Source organism: Lacerta agilis, chromosome 16, assembly GCF_009819535.1.
Source record: "Lacerta agilis isolate rLacAgi1 chromosome 16, rLacAgi1.pri, whole genome shotgun sequence".
Classification (NCBI taxonomy): domain Eukaryota; kingdom Metazoa; phylum Chordata; class Lepidosauria; order Squamata; family Lacertidae; genus Lacerta; species Lacerta agilis.
This window is the reverse complement of record NC_046327.1, coordinates 2,822,911-2,838,797: the sequence shown is the minus strand read 5'-3', so window position 1 is coordinate 2,838,797 and position 15,887 is coordinate 2,822,911. Positions and strand designations below refer to the sequence as shown.

The window sequence follows — 15,887 nt, the reverse complement described above, 5'->3', positions numbered from 1 at the left end:
AACTCAAGATGCAAGGGAGAAAAGTGCTAAGAGGAAGGCACGCTTGGCAAATCCACACCTTGTTCAACTCCCGCCAGGAAACCAATGTCCCCACTGTGAAAGGAAGTGTGGGTCCAGAATTGGCCTCCACTGTCACTTACAGACTCACTGTTAAAACCGTGTTTATGGAAGAAAATCTTACTCGGTTAGGAGTGATCGCCAAAGAAGAAGTAGTTATGGAATGGGACACCCCTATTTTCACTGGCGAAATGGTTTACAGCGTAGGGCTACGAGGCTCGCTGGCGCCGGTGACCGGGGCTTATTTCGGAACAAGCGGACGCAGGACAGGAGCGTCCACACGCTGGAGAGAACCGGAGCGCGCCGCTCCCCTCTCGAGAGAGAGCGCAAGGCGGAGAGGGAAGCGCAGAGCTTTCCCTTTAAGAGGCCGGCTTGCCTCCATTTGACGTCAGGCTGTTCCTGCACCATCGCCGGCATCCGCGAGCCCCCATTCGGGCAGGAGGGGCGAGAGAGGCAGCGAGCGCGGCCGGCCAGGGAGGGAGAAGGAAGCGAAGCCCAGCTCCCCCGGGGAAGCGTCCCGCAGCCCCTCCGGCTCGTCCTCAGCATCCTCCCGCGGAAAGCGCGTCTCCTGCAGCCATGTCTGTGGCAGGCTTGAAGAAGCAGTTCCATAAAGCCACTCAGGTGAGGGGGCGCGGAGGAGGGGGCCGAGGAGCCCCGGGCAAGGAGGGAGGCGCGCGGGGGCGGCGGAAAGCGCGGGTCTAACCCTCCGAGTTAGGAACCTCTGGGCGCGCGCGGGAGGGAGCAAGGCGCCGGAGGCCTCCAGGGGGCGCTGCGTTGGGGAGGGGGCGCTGAGCAAACGGGAGGGCGGGGGCACCTGGGAAGCGAGCCGGAGAGGGTAGCGGGCAGGGGGCGAAACCAGGTTTCATTTCACCCAGGGCAAAGACCCAGTTTGGCGCCCCTCCCGAAGCGCATTTGCGTATACACACACACAGGCAGGCTAGAAGCCTCTATGGCGCCCCTCTGGAGGCTTAACCCGGAGCAAAAAAAAAGCTCGGCTGTCCCCCCGTAGCGAGGGAGAGGGGTGGTGGTGGGAGAAACACATCCGAGATCGACGAGGCTCTCAGCTTGGCCCTATGCCATTGCCAGGTCTTCCAAATTGGGTGTTTTTTTTTGCAATAAACAGGCCACCTGCTCTGTATGACTGCTGCAGAAGCTGGATAAGGTCCCAGCGGAGGGGCGCTTGGCCGGACCAGGTCTGGTCGCTGCAGGGGGCGCGATGGGTACCGCATTGTGCTTTCCAGGGAGAAGGGGGAGCAGACACCGGGTTTTCTCCACCGGCCCCCCCCCCCCGTGCTTTATTTCTCTGCCCGGCCTCGTTCAGTGGTGGGCGCCCAGAACTGGCTCGCCGCCGCAGACGCGGGATCTTGCGCTTCTTCTCTCTCCCCCCGCTCTCCACCTCCGCGCTTCCCCCGCTCCCCGCATTGGAGCAGCTCAGCCCCTGCAGAGCCCGGTGAGGATTTGTGGCTGCTTTATCCTCCGCGCTGCTGCTGCTGCTCCTGCAGCCTTTCTGGGACGTGGGTAGGGGAAGGGGAAGGGGAAGGAGGAGGACGCACCGGGCTCGGGAGGCTGGCGGAGGTTGCAACGTGCAAGTGGCTGCTGGTGGAGGAAGGCTGGCCGTTTGTACTATTTCCATACCCTTCCAGTGGACTATCCGGCCGGGACTCGGATTATGTAAAAATCCTCCTCCAGTGACCTTGCAGTGATGTAGTTACTGAGCTTTGATTCCCCCACCCCACCCCTGCTGCTCCATCACACGGTGTCCCTAACCGTGCGCGCCCCCTCCGCGCCTTTCCCCGTCTCATAAACGGAAAAGCATCCTTTCCTTCCATCAGGTTTTTGACTTCATGAATGGAAGTAGATCTATATTAAACTTTAGTCTTTAAAATCCCAATGAATGAGGTGTTTGGGGTTTTTGTGGGGGGTATTTTGACGCTCGAGTTTTGGATATTGCCAAACTGGTTTGTTTTTGTATTTTGTTGGTTAAATCTGTTTGGTGGTAAAGAGCCCTGCCAGGCTGCCACTACGGCCACCCCCTCATTATGGGAGGGGAAATTCCTTAAAAATATAATCGTGTGTGTGTGTGTCCTCGTCAGGCTGCAGTGTTTTTCCCCCCCACTTTAATCTTGCGTTGTGACCAGTGGCGATGCGCTTGTGTCAGTAACAGATTTGGAGAGTGAAGTCTGATGGTTTAATGGCACTGCTTCATGCTGCATTTCTGTAACCAAGGATCAGATTCTGATTCGGTTTAATTCACGCTGGTGCAAACCTGGGACACGAAGGGGAATCGAATCCCCAATATCTGTGGGATCACAGAAAACCTTCTGTCTTGCCACGTGTTATATAATGCTGCCTGTGAAGTAGGCCTGTCTTCAAGATAACGTCAAGCTGTTTAAAAATATCACCCTAGTGAATCTCCTCTGCAGGATGCAGTGCAGCACCAAACCTTTCGCGACCTGGCTCTAGCACATTGTCTTATCCCCTAGGAAATGCAGACCTTCCAGAATTAATTCACAGTGTTCTACTGACACATGCCTTCATTCTGATTCTACTGTCATCTTTTACTTTAAATTTCTTTAATGGGCAAACTGACCAATGCAAATACTTTATTAGTGGGATGCAACACTGTGTTGCAACCGTTCTTCAGTAATAATAATAATTTATTATTTATACCCCGCCCATTTGTCTGGGTTTCCCCAGCCACTCTGGGCAGTTTCCAACAGAATATTAAAAAACACGACAAAACATCAAACATTCCAACATAACATTAAAAACACATTAAAACACCAGTCATTAAAAACTTCCCTAGACAGGGTTGCTTTCAGATGTCTTCTAAAAGCCAGATAGTTGTTTATTTCCTTGACATCTGATGGGAGGGCGTTCCACAGGGTGGGTGCCACCACCGAGAAGGCCCTCTGCCTGGTTCCCTGTAATCTCACTTCTTGCAGGGAGGGAACTGCCAGGAGGCCCTCATAGCTGGACCTCCGTGTCTGGGCTGGACAATGGGGGTGGAGACGCTCCTTCAGGTATATTGGAATATTGTGAAGCTCCTTGACATTTGATGGGAAGTAGGTGTCACCACTGAGAAGGCCCTCTGTCTGGTTCCCTGTAGCCTCACTTCTCACCAGAAGGCTCTTGGAGCTGGACCTCAATGTCCGGGCAGAATGAACGGGGGTGGAGACACTCCTTCAGGTATACTGGGCCAAGTAGCTTTGATATGAACATGACATGGCTTATCATCACCATGTCATGGGATCAGTGGGCTTCAGATGTTGCCTTCATCGTCTCAGTATTTTAGTTCCTTTCTGTCAGTCTTTGGTCCCATGGAGAATGCGGTCGAATCTGTTTGGGAGAGTAGCATATAAATGTTGGCACTCTGTTGCTAGTCAGGAACATTTAGGGTTAGAGTAAAATGATCTGGAGAAGATTATCCTATAACCAGCAATAAGAATTTTGAATTTGTTAGTATTAACAGGAGTGGCAAAAGTCTTGAACTAAGCAGGCTTTAAAAATTGGATATATTAGAAAGATGGCCCAACGATATGAGGGCTGTAGTTCTATACCCACAACAGAGTAAGTCCCATTGAACTTGATCATTAAATAGATTTGCCAGGCAGAGGATGGCACTTTAGCTGATGTTGCATTTTAAATGCTGGTTTTGATCGATATTTTCAGCATTCTGTCTCCCATTGTAAAAGGTGGCAAGGCAAAAAATCCTGTGAATGGTTCAAACACTACCCCCGCCCCACTTACTTTATTCTTATGGGGTTACACTTCTGAAACTTTCATGCTGGTTAAATAAAGTAGGTAAAAATTAATACTGTGTGTGTCGTAATTTTAAGGCCTATTTCTGAGCAGTAAACTGTGAAATATAGTTCTGAAGGCAAATCACATTTGATATCAGTTTTTAATATTGTGTTGTTGTTGGTGGTGTTTTTAAAAAGACTGAATAAGCAGGTAAAACTCAGTGCTGCAGAAATCTCAAAAGCCACTGCCAAAACTGAGTTGAACTTCTATTATTAATTGTAGTTTTCTCAGAGATTTTCATTTAAATTAGTTTGAATTGTGTATGGCTGGAGTTAAGGAAATGAATTTTGTGCCTCCTTATCCTCTGCTCACCTTTTTTAACCTATTCTGCCTTCCAGTTAGCATAATACCTACAATTACCTAATACCTGCAAATCCCCTTTAGCCTCCTACTGCACACGGTAAAATAGGCTTTTGCATTCCATGTGATTTTTTTTAATAAAAAATTAAACCTCTTGAGTCCTTTTCCAACATGGCACCAGTTCCTGGTTTAGCTTTGTGTGTACATCTGCAAGTTGCTGCTCACATATTGCACTTTTAGGTGTACATTTAAAGATTGGAATAGTATATTCAAAAATGGAGTGTTTGGGAAAAGAAGTTGGGGGTGGGGGTGGCAGCAAGTGAGGAATTGCAGGGAAGGGTGATAAATAATTGGAATCGCTTTCCCTCCCCAATAGCATTAGCACAATATAGTTCAGTTGGTTAGAGTGTGGAACCAATAACGCCACGGTTGCAGGTTCGATCCCCGTATGGGACAGCTGCATATTCCTGCATTGCAGAGGGTTGGACTAGATGTTCCTTTGGGTCCTTCCATCTCTATGCTTCTAAGTACAGGCTAAGTGAATGACTCAGGGCCCTAGCTCTGAACCCCAGCAGCCTAGCACTATTGCCTTATAGCTTTAGTTCCTGTGGTTTAGAGCTAGATGAACATAAATCTACTCAGTGTTCCCAAAATCTGTGTAGCTCAGTCTGGAGACAGTCTCTCTCTCTCTCTCTCTCTCTCTCTCTCTCTCTCTCACACACACACACACACACACACACACACACACAGTATTCTGGGAAGAACTGGAGATGGGTTTTTTGCTAGCTGTGAATTCCAGTATTTGCTAAGCTGTTGGATGCTCTGAATTCTTAAAACAAGGGTAGGAGACCTGGAGAGGGGTCTCTCTGGGGAACCGGGTTCGTGTCTCCACTCCTCCACATGCAGCTGCTGGGTGACCTTGGGCTAGTCACACTTCTCTGAAGTCTCTCAGCCCCACTCACCTCACAGAGTGTTTGTTGTGGGGGAGGAAGGGAAAGGAGAATGTGAGCCGCTTTGAGACTCCTTCGGGTAGTGAAAAGCGGGATATCAAATCCAAACTCCTCCTCCTCTTCTTCTTCTTCTTCTTCTTCTTCTCTCCAGATGTTGAACTCCACCTTCCATTAATCACAGCAAATATGGTCAGTGGTTGGGGGATGGTGGAGTTCAACAAAGTTTGGAGGGCCACAAACTTCCCACTTTTGCCTTAGAGGAAGTTGAATGTGCGCGTGCGATCAGGATTGGAGGAAATGTTTTCCCTTCCAACCTTAGTAAATCACCCCCAGGGCTCTTTCAACAGTAAACGGGTTGGGTTTCCTAAAAGTAGTTAGCATTCTGACTGTGGGTGGGAGAAGTTAGGGTCCAATGCACCTTCCCCCCTGCCTCACTTCCCAGGTGCTATAACAATCAGGTTAGGCTCTATTGGCAGGTTTTTCCCATCATCCTCTTCTACCCCTGGCGCCATCACTACTTATGTTTCGGTACCAGGCAAAAACATTTCATTTGCACCAGGCCTTGGCCCTTAATTATCTGTAGCCTCGTTCAGAGGGTGGGATGTGTTAGTCCTGCCATTTTACAAATATGAAAGTGTTTTTAGCTTTTACTCATTTTAGTTTTATGCTGGTTTTAATATATGCATTTGCTTTTGTAAGTCGCTTTGAGTTTCATTTTGCATAAAACTAATACATTCAATTAATAATACTAATTGGCGTTTAACTGTCGAGCATTCTTTATCATTTGAGGGCAAACAACTTCCACAGTCTTGCTACTGAATTCGTAAGAATCCATTGAAGCCAAATTGCGTAGTTTTGTGAGCCTACTTCAATTCTTTCTTTCTTTTTTTGCGTAGTAATGCAAGCAAGCCATAGACTACTTCAGGTCAATCATGGGCAAGTGTGTAGAGAGGCTTAAAATATCCCCACTGGGAACCCTGCTAATAGCATCCCTGCTGAGTAAACTGAATGGGCATAAACCAATTTGGCAAGTGTGGAAGTTTACAGTTGGGAAGAAAAGGACATTTGAGCTTTAAAAGGCTTCCAAGTGTCAACGGGAATGGTGGCCTCTGGCATGGCTTCTGTCTTCCTATGGTGACAGCTGGAGAAAGTGGATCAGTTCTGAAAGGAAATCCATGGGGCTAGAAGGCACTCCATAGACCAAGTCCAACCCCTTGTACAGGACTGATCACATTTAATCCTAGTAGACTGTATCATGTAATCCAGACTATATGGTATATCACAAGTAGGGCAAATAATGGGACACATGGCATGTCTAAGTGAGCCTGCAAAATGCCCTGTTCCAGATGTTTTCAAGCAAGTGGTTTGGCTTATGAGTTGCACCTGGAGAAGGGTGGAGGAACTTTCAGAGCTTCAGCTAGGCTGACCAGCTGCAACATATCTTCTTGCCCTCCACAAATGATCAGTGAGTCCATTATAAAATAAAAATGGCAAAGAGACTTGCAGCAGGGTAAAGACCTTAACCTTTGTCAGCAGCTTTCACTTGATGCATTGACAGTAGACTGTATGTAGCCTATGATGCTTCTTCCATAATAAAGTGGTTGGTCTTTATGGTGCCGCAATATTTGTTAATGTTTGTGCTGCAACAAGCTGGCATGGCTGTATCTCTGGGGATCCCTAAAAAGCAAAACCCAAGCACCCACACTGACCAACCCAACTTCCAGCCTCTTTGAGAGGTGGTTTGGCAAATGCACACAAATGACGAGCCTTTTGTTCTTTTGACTGGGCTAGTCCATGTCATGGGCTAGGCGCCAGCTTTGCTTGCTGAACAGCAGCTTGAAGGGGGGAGAAGTCAGAATGACTCCACCTGCGGATGATCAGCTTCCACAGAGGAGAAGGCACCTGTGAGAGCCAGCTGGCTCTGGCCTTCTTAAACAGAGCTTCAGCAGCAGTTAGATGCTGGAAATAACACCTGTAGTTTCCTTGCCTACCTTGATGCTTCCTGCTCTTCGCCTGGACCATTGGCTCTGTGATCACCTGGATTCCCTGACTTAAAGGGCTATCACCTTGCTTTGGGAGATTCTGTATCGTCTCTATTTGTTCTTAGGGCTCTTAAAGGAGGGGAGCCCTGCTGAGGCTCTCCCTCGGGTTCGTGGACTCCCTTCTGGGGGCCGAACCTAATTTTTTTTTTACACTTCATATGTGGATTCTAGGGTCCTCGGAGACTCCTAGCCCTGCTTGCTGTAAGAAGGGACCTGGATGGGGATACAGCAGTAAGATATTGCCGGAGCAGTAAACAGTGCCTTTCCCGCTCCAGTCAAGGACATTTTGGCACTTAAGGCAGGAAACCAAGCACACCTTCCTCCTCCCTAGCAGTCAAATACAATAACAATAATAATAAATGGCTGGTTAGCTATTTAATTGCTGCCCTTTCACGACACCTTCAATTGCTTGCCTGAGGCAGCTCTCTCATTCTGTCTAGGGGTAGGGTCACTCTTTTGGGCAGAAAGCACCCAACAGTCTTCAACGCTGCCAATTCTAGGCATGTTTCTCCAGAAGGCAAATACTGCTGAGTTGTTGTTGTGTTGTTTAGTCGTTTAGTCGTGTCGACTCTTCGTGACCCCATGGACCAAAGCACGCCAGGCACTCCTGTCTTCCACTACCTCCCGCAGTTTGGTCAGACTCGTGTTGGTAGCTTTGAGAACACTGTCCAACCATCTCATCCTCTGTCATCCCCGTCTCCTTGTGCCCCCCATCTTTCCCAGCATCAGGGTCTTTTCCAGGGAGTCTTCTCTTGAGGTGGCCAATGTATTGGAGCCTTCAGCTTCAGGATCTGTCCTTCCAGTGAGCACTCAGGGCTAATTTCCTTCAGATTGGATCAGTTTGATCTTCTTGCAGTCCATGGGACTCTCAAGAGTCTCCCCCAGGACCATAATTCAAAAGCATCAATTATGCTGAGTTATATCCCCCACAACTCAAGCTGGAACATCATTTTTTTACTAGATTGCATTGTATTTTCAATGCTTTCTGGCCCAGGAAGCAGTGGCCCGAAGGGCACAGAAAGCTACAAGTCCCATGAACCCCAGGAGGAAATAACACTCTGAGATTATGTCTTTCATCTATGCTTTGGTAACCTCTAGGTTAGATTACTGTAACACTTTATATGTGGGGCTCCCCCTGAAGATGGTTCATAAACTTCAGCTGGTGCATTTGTTTAATGTAATAATTTGATTTGAAAAGTTTTAATTAAAATTAAGAAAGGAAGAAACTACAGCTGGTGGTGCTTCATGGAGACTTTGGTGGCCAGTAATCACTATCTGTAAAATGAAGCAACCCTAGTAAGTATTTGTTTGCAGGTAATTGCCCGAAAGATAATTGTGCTGGTTTTCTTTAATGCTACATGAACCAAAATAGGAGTGAGATACCAGGAAGGTAATTGTGGAAATATAGTTGTTTGGCTGGAGAGAAGGGAGTTAAATTTAGTATTTTGATCAGTTTAAAATGTTAAAAAGGGGCCATTAAGCTTAGAGGAAAATACATCTCAATATTGCATTGATAATTAGTTTCCCCTGGCGTACATCTAAAAGCCAGCACACAAAGCGGGGGGGGGGAGAGGGGGCTTTCTTACGAATGCTTTGCTAGAGGAGGAGGAGGAGTCTGGACCTGGTGGCACTGACCTAATGGGTGCTTGCGGGTTGGGCTCCATGTCAGAAGCTAATATAGCACCAGCCAAATTAGCTGATGCGTAATTTCCTCTGGAGATAAAATTCACCTAATTAACGTGTTTCTGACAATGCAAGTAGATGGAATTCTGCGCAGTGATTTCTTCCTATACCAATGAGAAGCCTAGCAGACAATGCTATAAATGTGCTTCAGTGAGGAGGGAGGCAGGGGCTTGGTGCCCAAGACCTGAGCTTTGCCCAATAACTCATTGGAGAAACTGGTTTCCTTATGGGGTGAGCTGGGGCCAACTTGACCTAATCACTAAAATTGGTATGGAGCCAGAGATCTCTCTTTGTCTGTCTGCCTGCCTGTCTGTCTGTCTGTCTCTTTCTCTCTTTCTGTGTGGCCTTGTAGTGTACACTTTCGAGAAACCCCTTCTTAGCTTCTCCTAACTTGGAAGCTGGGACATGATGGGACTCTGGCAGCAACCTCTCTTTGCAGCATGGCTGAGAGTAGCATTTGCCAAGATCCTGGTGAAGGCTTTGTGTCTAAGCCAGCCTTTTCAAGCTAATACTCTTTGGATATTTTAGCCCCCAGCCCCAACCAGCTTGCACTTTTTGGGACAGATGGGAGTTGTAACTCAAAATATCTATAAGGCTGCCCCAAACCTCCTCAGATGAACTGTTTCCATGCTAGTGTCCATCAGCTTTTGCATAATCCTCTTCCACCTTTGTCTTGGAGAAACCTACCGTGTGTGTATCGTTTATTATCACACGTACTGTGGTTACTTAACCTTTCTCCTGCTTGCTCAGTCCCAGAGTTAAACTTGGAATGTGAAGCCAATTCCCCTTTCCATCTTGGGAAAGACAAGCGTCTCAGGAACCTAGCCAACTTTGTGAAATTGTATGGGTTTGAGGGTGTTAGGAACCACATTATGTTGCAAAAACGAATGGAAAATGTAAGCATAGCAAGATTTTGTAGGGTTCTGTGCAGTACGGAGCACACTGATTGTGTCGATGGCTGACCTTAATTTTTTATAGTTCTTGGTTACCAAACTGACCCTGCTAACCAGCCTCAATATAAGCTCCTTGTTTGCTCGTCTCCTGCAGCTGCCGTATTGACTGCAATATTTACCATGGGGGGGGGTGATAATTGGTTCGCATCAAAGGGCTGCCATCTCAGCATTCACACCGGCCTAAAACTCCATGCTGTTATTTGCCACAGCAAAGCAGTGGGGCGTAACAGCTGGTGGGAAGTGACTGGGATAGACTACCAATTTTATTTTAATTGCCTCATATTATTTTTTCCTCAGAAATGATTGTTGTGAGGAAAGATGATCTCCGTAAGCCAATGGCTCTGCCATGCTTTCGACCTGCAGTTGTGCTTTTAAGGTTTTGTGCAGGTATTGTAGGGTTCCTACCTGGCCCCGATTCCAGGACAAAGTGATTCCAATGGAATTGAGACCCTCTGAAGGGTGTTGTAAAAATTCTAAGGTCTCAAATATAGAATAAATGTGTAATTCTTGCTTTTGGACCTTGTTGGTCATGTGTACCTCTCTGCATAGTGGGAATCCTCCATAATTCCCCTTGCCTGAGACCACATAGGCAGATATCCATCAGGGGAAGCGCTGAAGGGATTTCCCCCCAAAACTGTGAACCTCTATGTTAATTGTCATTATTTGCCCAGACTCTCATCAGGTGGCACTGTGGTCTAAACCATTGAACCTCTTGGGATTGCCGATCAGAAGGTTGGCGGTTTGAATCTCCCGTTGCTCTGTTCCAGCTCCTGCCTACCTAGCAGTTCAAAAGCCACCAGTGTGAGTAGATAAATAGGTATCACTGCAGCGGGAAGGTAAATGGCATTTTTGTGCGCTCTGGTTTCCGTCATGGTGTCCCGTTGTGCCAGAAGTGGTGTAGTCATGCTAGCTCCCTCAACCTGAAAGCGAGATGCGTGCCACAACTTCATAGTTGCCTTTGACTGGACTTAACCATCCAGGGGTTCTTTACTTTTACCTTTTTTGTCTCATCAATGCTGATGATTTGTGTAAACTATGTCTGGAACTATGTAAAATTTACTAATCCCCAGGTATGTCACAGCTTGACCTGCCTGAGCCAATGTAACCCCACTGTAAGGTCCTCTGTTTATTGCTCATGAGTAAGCAGGCAAAATTCCGAGTTTCCTTTAAGAGTTTTATTGTGCAAACTATGTACAGTGCAGAGCTGATAAGTTGATGTCTGTATCAAGCGTTGTCAGAATCCGGGAATGGTCCCTTCCAGTTCTGACCTCAACAAAAGAGCTTCGGTATACAGAAACCCCGCCTCCCATCCTTTCGTTTCACTCCTCAACGCCTTTGGGGAGCCGGAAGCTGCATGTCTCTTTCCTTGCCCCTTGAGCAAGCGGAGTGCGAGGGTTCTTCAGCATCCTCAGAGCCCTCTCCCTCCATACCCTGAAAAGCCTGCCCCTCCCCGCTGGAAGCCTCGCTGCTCCCTCGGCTGCCAGAGGAGGTTCTGCTGGACAGGTGGGACCGGGGCTCTCTGTAGCATCCCGAGAGCCCTTCCACCACCTTGCTCTGCGCCAGGGACAGTTCCCTGACACCCACCTTATGTGTGATGTATTTCTGACTGTAAAGGGGATGTCATTCTTCATGCCAAAATGGTAACCTTCAAAAAGAGGTGTCTCTCTTTGTTCTGGGTCTCTCATTTCCTTGCAAGGGGAAGGGGGAGGACTCTGTTGCAACAGAAAAATAAAAATAAAGATCTCCCTTGCTTTCCTCTGGTTCCATCCATTCTCCTCTGAACAATCATGGACTTAGGGGACTCAGGGTCCCTTGGGGAGTTGGGCAGCAAACGCCAACCCCAAATTTTCTACAACAGCATAATATGTCCTGACAAGAGCATTCATTGTGTTCTCTCTCTCTCTCATTCATTCAGTATCCTAAATTGCTTCAGGTTTAATGATGAGCAAATGGAATTGACAAATTGAATTGCCTAATCTGAAACTATTTTGAGCCTATAGCCCTCCCATTCAAAAACCTAAGCTTGTGTTCTGCACACTTCACTAAATTTACTCACCTTGGCAATCAATATAATGAAACAAATTACTCTGCTGGATTTGCACGGGACTATTGTGAAGCCAGCTGCCTGCTCTGTGCCAGGCAAATATTTATGGGGAACCTTTTTACAAGCTAAGATCCAAATCTAGTGTGCCTTGAATTGACAGACAATAAAAGAGAAGCTATGTGTATAGTCTAGAAGAAAGTTCTAATTAAAAGCTTCCACTGTCAATAGAGAATTAAGCTCATAATGAGGTAGCTCACAGTGCAACCCCATGTTTATTATTGAAGAAGCACATTCTGCTGTGGTTCACTAGAGCTTACTCTCAGGTAAGGGTACACAGGATTGCAGTTTCAGGCCTGGAAATGTTTTCTCACCTGGCGTCCTGTGACAAACAAGACTGATTTCTAGGGAGCTATTGTACATTGGAAGACCATTGCTCCTTGGCTTGTGTGCATTAGATGTGCCAAAATTAACTAATACAGTGACTTGCTAGTTAGTGATCCTTCTGTGGATTAGTTATTTTCCTGGATGATGATGATGATGGTGATTGCAATCCTTTCTGATTTAAAATTGATCTGGTTTGGGGATTGCAAGTGCCTTAGTTCTTCTGGTTTATTACTTATGCCTAGGAAAGGAAAGTGAAGCCATTTTTAGTTCTCTTGGAACATCAGTAACTTTGATAACGTTGATCCGGGGATGCTTCCAGGATCTTAAGCTGGTGCAGTTATGAGTAATGTTTTCCAATGGCTGCATTTCTGCTATCGGGTAGATCTCATGAGGTCATCCTGGGTTGCTCTGTGAGGTCCTGCAGCAGAAAGAAATGCCCGACACTCGCCTCAGGTGCTCTATTGGTCAAGCATTCTCTTATTAGAAACAATTAATTGATATTCAGAGGAGAGTCACTTTGCTTCTTGTCCGGACTTTCTCTAGAGCCAATGGTGGTAAATTTCTGGCCCTCCAGATGTTGTTGTTGTTGTTTAGTCGTGTCCGACTCTTCGTGACCCCATGGACCAGAGCACGCCAGGCACTCCTGTCTTCCACTGCCCTCCCGCAGTTTGGTTAGACTCATGTTGGTAGATTCGAGAACACTTCCAACCATCATACTCCTCCTGTCGTCCCCTTCTCCTTGTGCCCCTCCATCTTTCCCCAACCTCAGGTGCTTTTCCAGGAGTCCCTTCTCATTCTCATGAGGTGGCCAAGTCTTGGAGCCTCAGCTTTCAGGGATCTGTCCCTTCCAGTGAGTGCAGCATGGCTGATTTCCTTCAGAATGGATAGGTTTGATCTCCTTGCATGCCATGGACTCTCAGAGTCTCCTCCAGCACCATAATTCAGATATTGCTGAAACTACAACTCCCATTAGCCTCAGAAAGCATAGCAATGAGTATGGGATTTGTAGTTCAGCAGCACCCAGAGGTCAAGGTTCCTACACCTGATTTAGAGACATGGTTAATTTAAATTAAAACTGATTGTGTGTTCAGTATTTTTTTAAAAAAATACTTTAGTTTTTTTAAAAAAATGGCTAGTTGGGGCAGAGAGGAGAGACAGAATTCTGTAAGTAAGACATGCATAATTACCAAGACACCTTCACCTGCCTCACCTGCAATAAAACATATATCTCCCGTACCAGTCTCTGCCCGCCACACTAGGGCTGTACTCCAATGGTTTGGCTTAACCCCCAAAGGTGTCCTCTCCCGTTGTCTCTCGAGACAGACAGATGCCAACACACATTCTGTAACTACCGTTTCATTCCACAGTGACCCTTTGGGTATTGCTAGGTTCACACAGGTGCTTTCCATAGATTCTCATCCATTTGCTGTTTACATATAATAATGTTAATCTTCCTGCTTACAGTAATTGAACATAACAATGATGTAATGCCAATGAGTTGGTAGGGAATTTCCTACAATAACGGCCGTGTCATGTTTAGCAAATCAGACAGCTAAGCCAAGTTCCGCTGTTAGCTCCGTCCCCCCCAACTAAAAACTTCAAAGGGGGAAATAATAGAAAGATTGTGCCATTTTGTTCTATGTAACATATAAAATGGGATGCGGGTGGCGCTATGGTCTAAACCACCGAGCCACTTGGGCTTGCCGATCACGAGGGTCGGTGGTTCGAATCCCCGCAATGGGACGCAGTTTGAAAGCACATCAGCGCAAGTAGATAAATAGGTACCGCTGCAGCGGGAGGTAGATGGTGTTCTTTTGCACCAGAGGTGGTTTAGTCATTCTGGGCACATGAACCCAGAAAGCTGTCTATGGACAAACACTGTCTCCCTCAGCCTGAAAGCAAGATGAGCACCACAATCCCATAGTCCGCCTTGACTGGACTTAACTGTCAGGGGTCCTTTCCTTTACCTTTATGTTACGTATCAAAAGAGATGTCCATTTTAATGCACACCTGAAGGGCCTCATAACCACAGCTGCTGCATCCTCCCAACAAGTTGATCACTTAGTCTCTGTAATCTGTTTTGTCATGTGTTGCATCAGTTTATCTGTAGGTGTCCCAAACAACACAAGCATGTTCCTGGAAGTGGGATATTTGCAATCTCAGCTCCTGTATTTGCACCTTCCCACACTCACTCTTACTTGCCCTCGAAAATGAGCGACAGTTCTCTCTTACTTTATTGCACTGCTGGCAGAAATCCACCTCTGTCATCACTGTGTATAGCTGTAGAGTGTGAAGTTGTCTTTTGGGTTATCCATGAAGCTTTTTTGCCTGAGCTGACATTCCATGTGTACACATGTGTGTGTTGATCATGCCAGCTAGGCAGCTTTGAGTCCCCAACTCCCATGTTGACTGTACAGTAGATAATGCATATAGATCATTTCATGACTCCCCCCCCCCATTTTTAAAATTATTTTTGTATGTATATTAGGGCTAGGCAATACCTGGTTTTCAACATTGCAATATATCACCACCTAAACATTGCAATATACCAATATAACACGATGTCTGAAATAAAGATGAGCTATGTAGAGGCACTGGTTGGCTTCACGGTTTTTACTGCATTGTGATTTTTGCCGGTGCCTGCTCTTGTGATTCGCTGCTTCCCTGCAGAAGACAGGGGAGAGCTGAGCCAGCAGAGTTAACAGGGTCTGCAAGAATTGAGAGAGCGTTGGCTGGCTTCACGGTTTCCCCACATTGTGATTTTGTATAGCACATACACACATATGTCCTGAATTGCGATATATTGTCAGGTCAATTTTTTTGCAACCGATATCATGATATGGACTTCAAACTAGTTTTGGACTCTATATCGATATATCGGCCAGCCCAAATGCATATATGCATATGCGTTGTGGTATTGATTTTTAAAGGCATTTAAAACTGCTGAATATTCAGCATGGCTGAAGCCTCTAGGACATGGGCAGATTGTGCACTCAAGATCCAGAAATAGAAGTTGGAACCTTCCACATGGAAAGGTCCACTGCAATCGATACCTATGTATATACTGTATCTTCCTTAAATTCCTCCAACACTTAGAATGAGCAGAAATATCAGAATAACTTTACATTAAGCAAAAATGGGTAGCAACTCATGTCTAAATGAGTATCTAATATGCTTTATTTATTTTATTGCATTTATATTCTACCTTCTCCTCTAAGAGCTCATGGTGGCTGAGAAACAGTGACTGGCCCAAGGTCACCCAGTGAGCTTCATGGCCGAGTGGGGATTGAACCCTGGTCTCCCAGGTCCTAGTTGGACACTCTAAACCAGGCACCCCCAAACTCAGCCCTCCAGCTGTTTTGGGACTACAACTCCCATCATCCCTAGCTAGCAGGACCAGTGGTCAGGGATGATGGGAGTTGTAGTCCCAAACACTACACCACACTGGCTTCCCATCAGGCCTAGGAGACCCCTACCATCTTGTGGGTCCTTGTAGCTTACAGCATGCAACTAACAGTCTCCCCTGTACCTTACGCGGCCTGCGTAATGGTTACAAAATACAAGTACTAGTGTAATAATACATACATACATACATACATACATACATACATACATACATACCTACCAAGTCACTTCTCTTCTTTGCCCCCATCCCCAACAACCTGCCTGC

General features: G+C 46.6%; 1 protein-coding gene across 1 annotated transcript in view; it reads left to right on the top strand.

Moving 5' to 3' along the window:
- The first annotated feature begins 439 nt into the window (after positions 1-439).
- Positions 440-15,887, top strand: part of SH3GL2 (SH3 domain containing GRB2 like 2, endophilin A1) — an 82,872-nt gene continuing 67,424 nt past the window's right edge. The window contains exon 1 of the mRNA XM_033173464.1: positions 440-678. Coding sequence (XP_033029355.1) covers positions 634-678 — 45 coding nt within the window. The 5' untranslated portion in view covers positions 440-633. The remainder of the gene's footprint in view (positions 679-15,887) is intronic.